Below are 12,469 nucleotides of genomic sequence, written 5' to 3'. Positions count from 1 at the left end.
TAGAAACAAAGTTAATCAGGTCAGAAACAGTCCCTGCCCCACAGGGGCTCACGGTCGAAGAGGGAGCGAGAACTGATATTTAATCCCCGTTTTGCAAGAAAGGAAACAGGCACAGAGAGGTTCAGCGACTTGCCCAAGTTTGCCCAGCAGCCGAGTGGCAGAGCTGGAATTCGAACCTCTGACTCCCAAAGCCGGTGCTCTTTCCGCCAGGAGCCCTCCCTTGTCCCTTCGGTCTCGGGTCCCCAATTCATCCCATCTCCCTTCCCGCAAGGAGGTTTCTCACCATCGGACTTAGCCGGGTGATCCCTTTTGACCTCGGCAGTATCCGAAGGACACATCAGAGATCTGTCGGGAGAATTCATTGCCACTTAAGCGACCATCTCCATTTGCTTTGAAATAGGAAACTTTTAGGGACAATTATGTGACTAATTAGCTCTCCGTCCGTGATCTATGGGTGGAAGAAATTGTTAAAGGGATGATCATTCTTTTCTCAAAAGGTCTGGGCCCTCGTTTAACTTCATTCGTGACAGATTGCCTCCTATTGCTAATCTATATATACAGGCATATCTATATAGATATACATGTATATATATATCTATATATACATAGATATATCTGTATATGTATATATAGATATACATATATCTATATATACATGTATACATGTATGCGTGTGTATATACATACCATATTTATACTAGTACAATGCTTTGCACACGGGAAGTGCTCAATAAATACAATTAATAATATTAATATATATATAAATGATTATGTTAGCATCCGTCTCTCCCTCTAGACTGTAAGCTCATTATAGGCAGGGAGTGTGTTCGGTAATTCTGTTGAATTGGACTCTCCCAAGCGCTTAGGACAGTGCTCTGCGCATGATAAGCGCTTAATAACTACTATTGATCGGTTGCTACTATTACTTGACTTAACCTTGTCTATCCTAAAACGGTGCTTGAGAGGCAGGTCCTTTCGATGATGGGGATCGCTTTTCTACCCCTACCCGTGCTTGTCTCGGGAATTATGCTGCTTAGCTTTTTCCTGATCCAATCCCTCAGATTTCCCAAAATTTCTTAGGGAATTCTTGAGTAATTTCCTTTTATCAGTGTGAACCGTATTACCGAAGCTCCTATGGTGCTTTTCAGTTTCCATTCATTTGCCGGAAGATATACTGAACTTCCTCTCTTGATGAAACGAGAGAACCTTTACCTCTCTCTTCAGGAAAAATAAGTACAGTTAACTAGACTAGTTCCCGGGGCATTTCTCAAAGAGTCAAAGTGAGCTCATTTTTCTAAAAAAATACACTAGATATTATGGTGAAGTGTATTTCCATTGTAAAATTTTTTAACGCCATAATTGTTATTATTTTTAAGGCATTTGTTAAACGCTTCTTATGTGCCAGGCGCTCTGCTAAGCTCTGGGGTAGATATAAGCTAGTCAGGTTGGACACAGTCCCTGTCCCCTATGGGGCTCACAGTCTTCATCCCCCTTTTCCAGATGAGGGGACTGAGGCCCAGAGAAATGAAGTGACTTGCCCAAGGTGACACAGCAGGCACGTGGAGAGCTGGGATTAGAACCCAGGTCCTTCTGACTCCCGGGCCCATCCTCGATCCGTCCTGCTTCTCATATTTATTATCATGACTATTATTATTATCGTATTACTATCATTAATGATGATCCATCCTTTATATTGTGCTGTCCCCTAAAGGAACTAACTCCACACCAGGAAGCTTGCTGTGGGCAGGGAATGTGTCTGCTTAGTGTTATATTGGACTCTCCCGATCGCTTAGTACAGTGCTCTGCACCCAGTAAGCGCTCAATAGATGCGATTGAATGAATGTATAGTATTGCTATCAAATGAATACTTTTAGATGAAGATAAAAGGGCAGTTCGTCGAGCTAGGTGGTGATGTTTTAGACCGTGCGCCCGTCAGAGGGCAGGGACTGTCTCTGTTACCGATTTGGCCATTCCAAGCGCTTAGTACAGTGCTCTGCACATAGTAAGCGCTCAATAAATGCGATTGAATGAATGAATGTTTTTGAATATTACGTATTTTTTTTAAAAAAATGAAACTCTGAAACTGTAGTTCCCCCTAGTGGTGCCTTCAAATTCACAACCCTCAGGTTTTCGCTTTTGAATAACCGCGTCCGAGACACTCAAATCCTGCTTCCAGACGTATGAGATTAAATCTTATTTGGAGCCTTTTCTACTCATCCGATTTCTAGCATTTGGATCTAGCGAGCTACTAGACTCTCTTAATAGTCAGGCATTTTAGACCGTGAGCCCGTCATTGGGCCGGGACGGTCTCCATCTGTTGCCGAACTGTCCGTTCCAAGCGCTTAGTCCAGTGCTCTGCACATAGTAAGCGCTCGATAAATACTCTTGAATGAATGCTACCACCGGGATCATCCCTCAAAATCGGGTCCGTCCGAAAGCCGGCCCATTGCGTTTTTAACCTCTCGGTTTCTCACAGTCGTAATGATAAGGGAAAAATAAGATAGTACCAGAGGCAAGCGCTCAGTACAGAAGCAGCGTGGCTTAGTGGAGAGAGCCCGGGCTTGGGAGTCGGCTCCGCCACTTGTCAGCTGTGTGACTTTGGGCAAGTTCCAAGCGCTTAGTACAGTGCTCTGCACATGGTAAGCGCTCAATAAATACTATTGAATGAATGAAAAGTCACTTCACTTCTCTGGGCCTCAGTTCCCTCCTCTGGAAAAGGGGCCTTGTGACGGTGAGCCCCATGTGGGACAATCTGATGACCTTGTATCTACCCCAGCGCTTAGAACAGTGCTCGGCACATAGTAAGCGCCTGACAAATACCAACATTATTATTATTACAGTGCTCTGCACACAGTAAGCACTCAATCAATACGATTGATTGATTAGGAGAAGCAGCGTGGCTCAGTGGAAAGAGCACGGGCTTTGGAGTCAGGGCTCATGAGTTCGAATCCCAGCTCTGCCACTTGTCGGCTGTGTGACTGTGGGCAAGTCACTTAACTTCTCCGTGCCTCAGTTCCCTCATCTGTAAAATGGGGATTAAGACTGTGAGCCCCACGTGGGACAACCTGATTCCCCTATGTCTACCCCAGCGCTTAGAACAGTGCTCGGCACATAGTAAGCGCTTAACAAATACCAACATTAATTAATTAATTAATTGAAGGAATAACGCGCAGTCTGCTTTTACGTGCGCTAACACACCCATCGGCGTATATGTTTTGGGAAGGAAAACACTGCGATGTCCCGCCCGTATAAATTAGTTTAGAATGCTAAACGCCGTGATATTTCCCTCCTAGAAGAAAATAAATGGATGCGATCTAGTGCGAGGAATGCCAACTTTGGAACCTGTCCCCTCCATTTCTCTAAAATCACTGAGGGTACAAGAAGCGGCGTGGCCTAGGGGAAGGAGCCCGGGCCTGGGAGACCTGGGTTTAAATCCCGGCTCTGCCACTTGTCTGCTGTGTGACCTTGGGCAAGTCACTTCATTTCTCTTGGCCTCAGTTCTCCTGGTCTACCTTTTATTCGGACCACGAACTGTAATTTATATTAATGTCTGTTTCCCCCCAGCTCTAGACCGTAAGCTCGTTGCGGGCAGGAAACGTGTCTGTTTATTGTTGAATTGTACTCTCCCAAGTGCTCAGTACAGTGCTCTGCACGCAGTAAGCGCTTAATAAATAAGATTGAACGAATGACTGGGTCCAACCTAATTCACGTGTATCTACCCCAGCGCTGAGAACAGTGTTTGACAAATACCATTAATATTAAAAAAAAAACAACAAACCCAGCGAACTGTCGGCCCGGCGTTCAATCGATCGGGCTTTCTAAGCAAGGTTTGGAGCCTTTCCACCTATCTTGCTTAGAGAAGCAGCATGGCCTAGTGGCAAGAGCACGGGCTTGCGAGTCAGAGGTCGTGGGTTCTAATCCTGGCTCTGCCACTTGTCGCCGTGTGACCTTGGACGAGTCACTTGACTTCTCCCTGCCTCAGTTCCCTCATCTATAAAATGGGGATTAAGACTGTGAGCCCCATGTGGAACAGGGACTGTGTCCAACCTGATAACCTTGTATCTACTTCAGCGCTTAGAACAGTTCTTGGGACATAGTTGGTGCTTAGCAAATGCCATAATTAATATTATCAGTATTCTCATCCTTCTGCTATTTCTAGCGTGAGGCGATCCCAAGGTGGCTTTAATGGGGAGCCATTAAGAATGCTGGACTGGAAGCATACCTTCCTGAACGCTTACAAGATTTGAGGCTTTCCATTTCGGTTTCGTCGTGCTTAAACCGGTTTAAGAGCCCGAACCTATTCTAGTGGAAATATAACGGATCATTTGATTTTAGATGTAACTGAGATAGCTCTTAGGATGAAATTCAGAATGAACGTCTTCAAGTGCCAGAAAGGGTGGGAGTTTTGGCACATGGGTTGGGAGACTTAGCGGCCCCGGAAGATATTTCCAGAGCATGTCCCGCAAAGAGCCGTTGGCGTGGAATTTCTCCATCGCGGTGCTTCATTTCGGCAGTTGGGCATCACTTTTGGGAGGCCCGAGGCTCAGTGGAGCATTTTTGGACATAGCTTAGACCTTTTTTTATTTTATTTTATGGTAAATGTTAAGCGTTATTATGTGTCAAGCACTGGGGTAGATACAAGCTAATCAGGTTGGACACAGTCCCCGTCCCACGTGGGGCTCACGGTCTTCATCCCCATTTTTTAGGTGAGGGAACCGAGGCACAGAGAAGTAAAGTGACTTGCCCAAGGTCACACAGTAGACAAGTGGCGGAGCCAGGATTGGAATCCATGACCTCCTGACTCCCAGGCCTGTGTCCTACGCCACGCTACGCCACGCTACCCCACCCTCGGCACCGAAGCCCTTAGGGAGATTTCTATAAATTCTATAGTATAAATTGCTTATGTTAATATCCGTCCCCCCCTCTAGACTTTAAGATCACTCTAAGCAGAGACTGTGTCTGCCAGCTCTGTTGTATTGTGCGTGGCTCAGCGGAAAGAGCCCGGGCTTGGGAGTCAGAGGTCATGGGTTCGAATCCCGGCTCTGCCACTTGTCAGCTGTGTGACTGTGGGCAAGTCACTTAACTTCTCTGTGCCTCAGTTCCCTCATCTGTAAAATGGGGATTAACTGTGAGCCTCACGTGGGACGACCTGATGACCCTGTATCTCCCCCAGCGCTTAGAACAGTGCTCTGCACGTAGGAAGCGCTTAACAAATGCCAACATTATTATTATTATTACTCTCCCAAGTGCTTAGCACAGTGCTCTGCACACAATAAGCAGCATGAGAAGCAGCGTGGCTCAGTGGAAGGAGCACGGGCTTTGGAGTCAGAGGTCATGGGTTCGAATCCCAGCTCGGCCACTTGTCAGCTGTGTGACTGTGGGCAAGTCACTTCACTTCTCGGTGCCTCAGTGACCTCATCTGTAAAATGGGGATTAAGACTGTGAGCCCCACGTGGGACAACCTGATTCCCCTCTGTCCACCCCAGCGCTTAGAACAGGGCTCGGTCCATAGTAAGCGCTTAACAAGTACCAACATTATTATTAATAAGCGCTCGCTAAATACCATGGATTGATAATTTCTAATACTGAGTCACACGGCTCACTTTTTCCTTTAGGCATAGGAAAGACGAGAAAGGGAACGACGATGGAAGGTTTTGCTTGTGATTTAGCTATTTTTCGAAGTTCCCATCTGGCAAAGCACTTCTCCACGTTCGCTTTCACCCTTTCCCCGATCCCGTCCGGCATCAGTTTTAGCCCGTCTTCACTCTTCCCCGTAGGATATTTTGGGATCTACCCCCCGAGGATCCAACATACTAATGATTGTTAAGAGTTTAGTTCAGTGCTCTGCACATACTAAGCGCTCAGTAAATACCATCGATCGATTGATTATAACGGTTTAAGTCGGCCCCTCTGGGATGCGTGATATCGTACGTCTTCAGCTGGGCTAGAAACTCTGTCCCTAGTGAGAGAGGAGGAAAAATAGAGTTCTAAATGTAAGTCCCAGTTTCAGACAGAGCTCTTTATAACACAGCGCAGTCACCTCCCGTTGGGAAGAAGGAGCTTTGACTGTATTTTTTCACGTTACCGCTCCATAGAATTTACCGAAGATTCTGAGTCACATCGCCCCGGCTTTCTCTATGAGCAGCTGCAGTTTCGTTGTGGAAAAGTCCAAGGAATCTACCGCTCGTGTCGTCGTCTGGCGAGAGATTGGAGTTCAAAGAAGCTACACCATGGAGAGCACCCTGTGCGGTTGTGACCAGGGAAAATACAAGGTAAGACCGCCCGATGGACTCAAAGATTCGGCCTGCAGTAGAGTGTCGAAATGCTGATTTTTCTCGCCTTAACTGAGAGCGTTGCAGCCGGATTCTAAAAAGGCATTTCGGGGCTATTTAGAGCTTTAACCGGTAGTTGGTAATACACGTCAATGCATAGGTATTACGCGTGCGGCGGTCAATTTATCCATTGTCTTATTATGCTGGGCGTAGAGGTGTAGCCAGGAGTAGACATCGTGATGATGATGGTGGTATTTAGGCGCTTACCATGTGCCAGGCACTGTTCTAAGTGTTGGGGGGGGGGGGGCGGATACAAGGTAATCAGTTGTCCCACGTGGGGCTCACACTCTTAATCCCCATTTTCCAGATGAGGTAACTGAGGCACAGAGAAGTGAAGCGACTTCCCCCAAGTCACCCAGCAGAGAAGTGGCGGAGCTGGGATTAGAACCCACGACCTCTGACTCCCAATCCCGTGCTCTTTCCACTGAGGCACGCTGCTTCTCAGTGTGTTTATTAGGCTTGCCCTATGAACACGTGAAGCACTTTGGCCTAGTGGAGAGAGCACGGGCCCGGGTTCTAATCCCGACTCAGCCACTTCTCTGTTGGTGACCTTAGATGAGTCATTTCTCTGTGAGTCGGTTTCCCCAACTGTAAAATTGGGATTCTATATCAACTCTCCCTTCCTCTTTTTTTTTGGTTTTCTTGTGGTATTGGGTAGGCATTTACTTATGTGCCGGGCACTGTACTAAGCGCTGAGATAGGTACAAGCTAATCAGGTTGGACACAGTCCCTGGCTCACATGGGGCTCTCAATCTTAATCCCCATTTTACAGATGAGGTCACTGAGGCCCAGAGAAGGGAAGTGACTTACCCAAGGTCACCCAGCAGACAAGAGGAGGAGCCGAGATGGGAAGCCGGTCCTTCTGACTCCCAGGCCTGTGCTCTATCCACTAGGCCACGCTGCTTCTCTAGACCCCTAGGCTGTTTGCTCCATGTGGGACAGGGACTGCGTCCAACCTGATTATCCTGTCTCTATATCAGCGCTTAGTACAGTGTTTGACACCTGAAGTGCTTAACACATACCACGGATATTATCATGATTAATAGCAGGCTGAGTAGCACAAGGTCACATCCTCGAATACAATGCCCTGGGGATTTAAAAAAAGGGGGAGATTTTTCTCATCCCTCTTTTCGGGGAAGCAGCGTGGCTCAATGGAAAGAGCCCGGGCTTGGGAGTCGGAGGTCATACGGGAGTCGACCGTATATGGGAAATTATTAGATATTTGAATATAAAAGGGAAATGATACCATTTTCTTTCAGTTATTTATGCATCAGGCTGCTTCGCTAGGTTGGCTGATTTCAATTCCCTGAAATTAAAGAGGGGGCACTTGCCTAACATCAGTCCCGTTCTGAAGTTGTTTCTTGGGTCAAACTTAAGTTCCCATGCCTGAGGTAGGACACACAAGCCCTGTCCTGAAGCTTGGGGAGGAAAGGTGATTGGCTTCACAAAATTCTCCTTCCCCCTACCCCCAAGCCTTCTCTTCCTTTACCTGAAAAGGCAAAATTGAGGTCTCTTCTGGCTCAGTTTTTCTACCCCAGCAACAGACCTGTTTGGGGATTTTGGACATTGACAATTTTAGACTCCTGAGGCGTGATAAACCTTTCACAGCAGGTTGTAGCTTTCCTGTAGGTGAGGGGGTTGTGGTGGAACTAAGGGACTAGCAATCACGTGGCCTTGGATAAGTCACTTCACTTCTCCGTGCCTCGGTTCCCTGATCTGTAAAATAGAGATCGAGGCCGTGAGCCCCACGTGGGACGGGGGCTGTGTCCAACCCTCTTTGCTTGTATCCACCCCAGCGCTTAGTACAGTGCCTGAGTAGACGCTTAACGGATATGATTGAAGTACCACAATTATAATTATTATTAATGATCAGGAGACCGAGCTAGATCTCTCGTCCTCCCTCACCCCCACAGTCGGTCTGTGGACAGGCTACCTCTCTGTGCACTTCTCCACAGGGAAAATGGATCTGACGAACACAGTATTCAAACATTTTTGAGAGTCTCGGATAACAGATTGTCACAAATGGGATCTCAGATGAGGGTTGGACTCCTTCCCAATGGCTGGCATTAAAAATTGAAATGTACGATAAGCGGTATCTAAAAATGCGGCATCGACGGAGCCAAAATAATGACCCCCAGATTGTAATAAAAACTGGGGAAAGAAAGCACGACTCTGCCCGGTGACTGTTACTTTCAGATCGTAGCGTGGAGCTTCGACAGTCGGTAGTAGAGACGAGCTTAATCACCTGTATTTTTGAAAACGATCTTATGCGCACCGCCAGGCGCTGTTTTGGCTTCGGCCTCTTTGCCTCACAGAAGGCGAACAAATGAGACAGCACCGCAGACGACCGTCTTTGTGTGAGCTTGGTGCGCTCGGAAGGTTTCAGCCGCACACCGTCCCCTTGGGTGAATTTCACCCACAGGGACGTCTTCGTTGAATAGAAAGGACGGCTAGGTGTACTTATTTAGAGAATTAAGGAACAGAACCAAAGAGTGTCTCAATTGATCTCTTCCAAAGAAGTAATAAGGTACAGGTCACTTTTCAGAAAATTGTCCTCGTTATCGCCTTCACCGGCGAAGATAATAAGCATTGGCAGAACTCTTGAGGCCGCGGCGGGGAAGCGGGGGACGTACACGTGGTTAAGACGGAGATTTAGCCGTCGCAGCACCGCTTTTCCTTAGGAAGAGTTCTCCTCGGAATGGATACGTGCAATTCATTAATGCTGATAATCCTGGGAGAGACTAACAAGAGGCCAAGAAATGATTATCCCTTCCCTCTATCGAATGTTTTTTTAATGCTGCTTTTAGGCGGTAAAAAGAGCTTTCTTTTTAATTACTCCAATCTAATCCAGATAGAGGCTACTGGAAGTCTGAACCATTTTAAGTTAAAAAGCCAAATGATTGCTTTCATGAAAGCATTTAGGTAGAACTTCCTAGCGACATCTGGGCGATGTCCAAAAACTCTATTTAAACCACAGGATTTATTACCACGAAAGCGGATGCTCTGGAGGCTGAGTAGTAGCTTGATTTGCTCTCTTTAGTCGCGAGGAAACGATGAGGGTTTTCAGGCGGTCACTGAGATAGTCGTGGTCAAGACACGGTCTCAAGACTGTGAGCTCGTTGTGGGCAGGGAATGTGTCGGTTTATTGTTGTATTGTACTCTCCCGAGCGCTTAATACAGTGCTCCGCACGCGGTAAGCGCCCCCTCCCTCAGCCCCACACTCCTTATGTCCATATCCGTACTGTATTTCCTTATATTAATGTCTGCCTCCCCCTCTAGACTGTAAACCCGTTGTGGGCAGGGAACGTGTTTACCAACTCCGTTATGTTGTACTCTCCCAAGTGCTTAATACAGTGCCCTGCACACAGTAAGTGCTTAATAAATACTATTGATTGACTGAGCTCCAGTCCTCACAAATTTCCTTAGTTTCCACAGATGCATTTTTCTTTTTAGCAAGGGATATGTATGTGGATATATTATATTCATATATTAGAGAAGCAGCGTGGCTCAGTGGAAAGAGCCCGGGCTTGGGAGTCAGAGGTCATGGGTTCGAATCCCGGCTCGGCCACTTGGCAGCTGTGTGGCTGTGGGCGAGTCACTTCACTTCTCGGTGCCTCAGTTACCTCATCTGTATAATGGGGATTAAGACTGTGAGCCCCACGTGGGACAACCTGATTCCCTTGTGTCTACCCCAGCGCTTAGAACAGTGCTCGGCACATAGTAAGCGCTTAACAAATACCAACATTATTAATAAATACCATTGATTGACTGAGCTCCAGCCCTCACAGATTTCCTTAGTTTCCACAGATGCATTTTTCTTTTTAGCAAGGGATATGTATGTTGATATATTATATTCATATATTAGAGAAGCAGCGTGGCTCAGTGGAAAGAGCCCGGGCTTGGGAGTCAGAGGTCATGGGTTCGAATCCCGGCTCGGCCACTTGGCAGCTGTGTGGCTGTGGGCGAGTCACTGCACTTCTCCGTGCCTCAGTGACCTCATCTGTAAAATGGGGATTAACTGTGAGCGCCACGTGGGACAACCTGATGACCCTGTATCTCCCCCAGCGCTTAGAACAGTGCTGTGCACATAGTAAGCGCTTAACAAATACCAACATTATTATTATTATCTATAGCTATATCAGTATACATGTATGTATGTATAGAAATATAGATATTTATACAAACACTGGAAAAAAATCTGTCACCATGTCACAGTGCTAACCATGGGCTTATTGATTCTGCACTGCCTATATTTTCAGTTTAGTCAGATGCGATTTGAATTATCTTTTGAAGTATTTACTTAGTCTCTAATGATGTTTTTCTCTTTAGAGATAGAAATAGAAAACAATGGCCGACATTCTTTACTGCGATGGTTCATTCGTATCATGCTTTCCTTTCGGCATCTTTAAATCAGATGGCTTTCTTTTGAGCATTCCGGCATTAACAATTTCAAGCCTGCACTTGGGCGTAATGAAAGCTGTTTTGGGAGAATCGAGGCTATATTTTTGCCCCAAATCCTAGTCACTTAAGGTTCTGCCTTGTGTCTATCACCGTACTCGAGCTATTTCATTCAGTCTCCAAAATTCCTCCGAAGAGGAAGAAGCAGCGTAGGGAAACTTAGGATCAGAGTCTTCAAAAGACTTGCCTAAACTGACCCGAGTTAATAATAATGTTGGTATTTGTTAAGCGCTTACTATGTGCAGAGCACTGTTCTAAGCGCTGGGGTAAACACAGGGGAATCAGGTTGTCCCACGTGGGGCTCACAGTCTTAATCCCCATTTTACAGATGAGGGAACTGAGGCCCAGAGAAGTGAAGTGACTTGCCCACAGTCACACAGCTGACAAGTGGCAGAGCTGGGATTCGAACTCATGAGCCCTGACTCCAAAGCCCGTGCTCTTTCCACTGCGCCACGCTGCTTCTCTATGGTTGGAGTTGGTTGCATGACAGTTCTCAAAGCCTTCATATTTCCAGATTAATTCCCATTCATCCTGATAAAGGGCCGCACGGGCTATAGTGAGAACAGAAAGGAGCTCCCTAAAATGATTTTCCAGCATCGTCGGCTTTACCTCTGACCTCGACGCAGCACGATACTGATAAATCCTGTCGGTTCAACCACCACGTTTACCGACTCCGTTGCACTGTCCTCTCCCAAGTGCTTAGTACAGTGCGCTGCACACGGGAAGCGCTCAATAAATGCCATCGATCGAGCGATCGATCCAGAGTCAACTTTTTGGTGCCATCCTCATCCCAGATGCCGTTCGGCGAGCCGCCGAACAAAATTCAGTCTCCGCAACTAGTTTTTTCTCCTGTACTTTCCCCTTTTGCTTTTAAACCAAGTTTCAGGATCTGTGGTTCATTTGGATCTGTGACATTTGGGCATTTGGTATCTGTCCCACTTTCCACCCCCCAACATTTATGTACGTCTCTTTCAGTGATACAGTCTGTAAGCTCGTGAACGTGATTGCCAACTCCTTTGCATTGTCCTCTCCCAAGCAGCATGGCCTAGTGGATAGAGCACAGGCCTGGAAGTCAGAAGGTCCTGGGTTCTAATCCCGGCTCTGCCACTTGTCTGCTGTGTGATCTCGGGCGAGTCACTTTACTTCTCTGGGCCCCAGAGAAGTCGATCCCCATCTGTCAAATGGGGATCGAGACTGTGAGTCCCACGTGGGACAGAGACTGTGTCCGTCCCGATTTGCTTGTATCCACTCCAGCGCTCAGTACAGTGCCTGGCACATAGTAAGCGCTTAACAAATACCCCAATTATGATGATGATGATGATGATGATGATGCAGTTAGGGCAGTGCTCTGCCCTCGGGAAGCACTCAATAAATACCAGGGATTGATTGATTGAGCTGAAGAGTGTCGAGCACCTTAAACCAACTGTGGTTTTGGTTTCATCCATTAGGGTTTGCAGATCGGGACCAAAGAATTAGAAGAAATGGGAGCCAAATTCTGTGTGGCTTTGTTGCGTTTGAAAAAAGTGGCCTCCCCCACAGAGGCTCCGCCCCCCAGCATGTCGGACATGGACCACGACTCGGCTGACTCCAGCTGCAAGCAAACAAGGTAGTACTGACCTCCTTTATTGTTGCGTGGTAAAAGAAGTCGACCCCATCCACAGCGTTCAAGTGGGTTTAGG

General features: G+C 46.9%; 1 protein-coding gene across 5 annotated transcripts in view; it reads left to right on the top strand.

Moving 5' to 3' along the window:
- The window catches only part of AGTPBP1 (ATP/GTP binding carboxypeptidase 1), a 151,618-nt gene that overhangs the window by 111,034 nt on the left and 28,115 nt on the right, over positions 1 to 12,469 (top strand). For all 5 annotated transcript variants that reach the window (XM_029055762.2, XM_029055758.1, XM_029055764.2 and 2 more), the window contains 2 exons: positions 6,096 to 6,272; positions 12,239 to 12,396. In XM_029055762.2, coding sequence (XP_028911595.1) covers positions 6,096 to 6,272; positions 12,239 to 12,396 — 335 coding nt within the window. The remainder of the gene's footprint in view (positions 1 to 6,095; positions 6,273 to 12,238; positions 12,397 to 12,469) is intronic.

The sequence above is a fragment of the Ornithorhynchus anatinus genome, chromosome X5 (genome assembly GCF_004115215.2).
Source record: "Ornithorhynchus anatinus isolate Pmale09 chromosome X5, mOrnAna1.pri.v4, whole genome shotgun sequence".
Classification (NCBI taxonomy): domain Eukaryota; kingdom Metazoa; phylum Chordata; class Mammalia; order Monotremata; family Ornithorhynchidae; genus Ornithorhynchus; species Ornithorhynchus anatinus.
The sequence above is the reverse complement of the archived record's forward strand: the minus strand, read 5'-3'. Positions and strand labels throughout refer to the sequence as shown.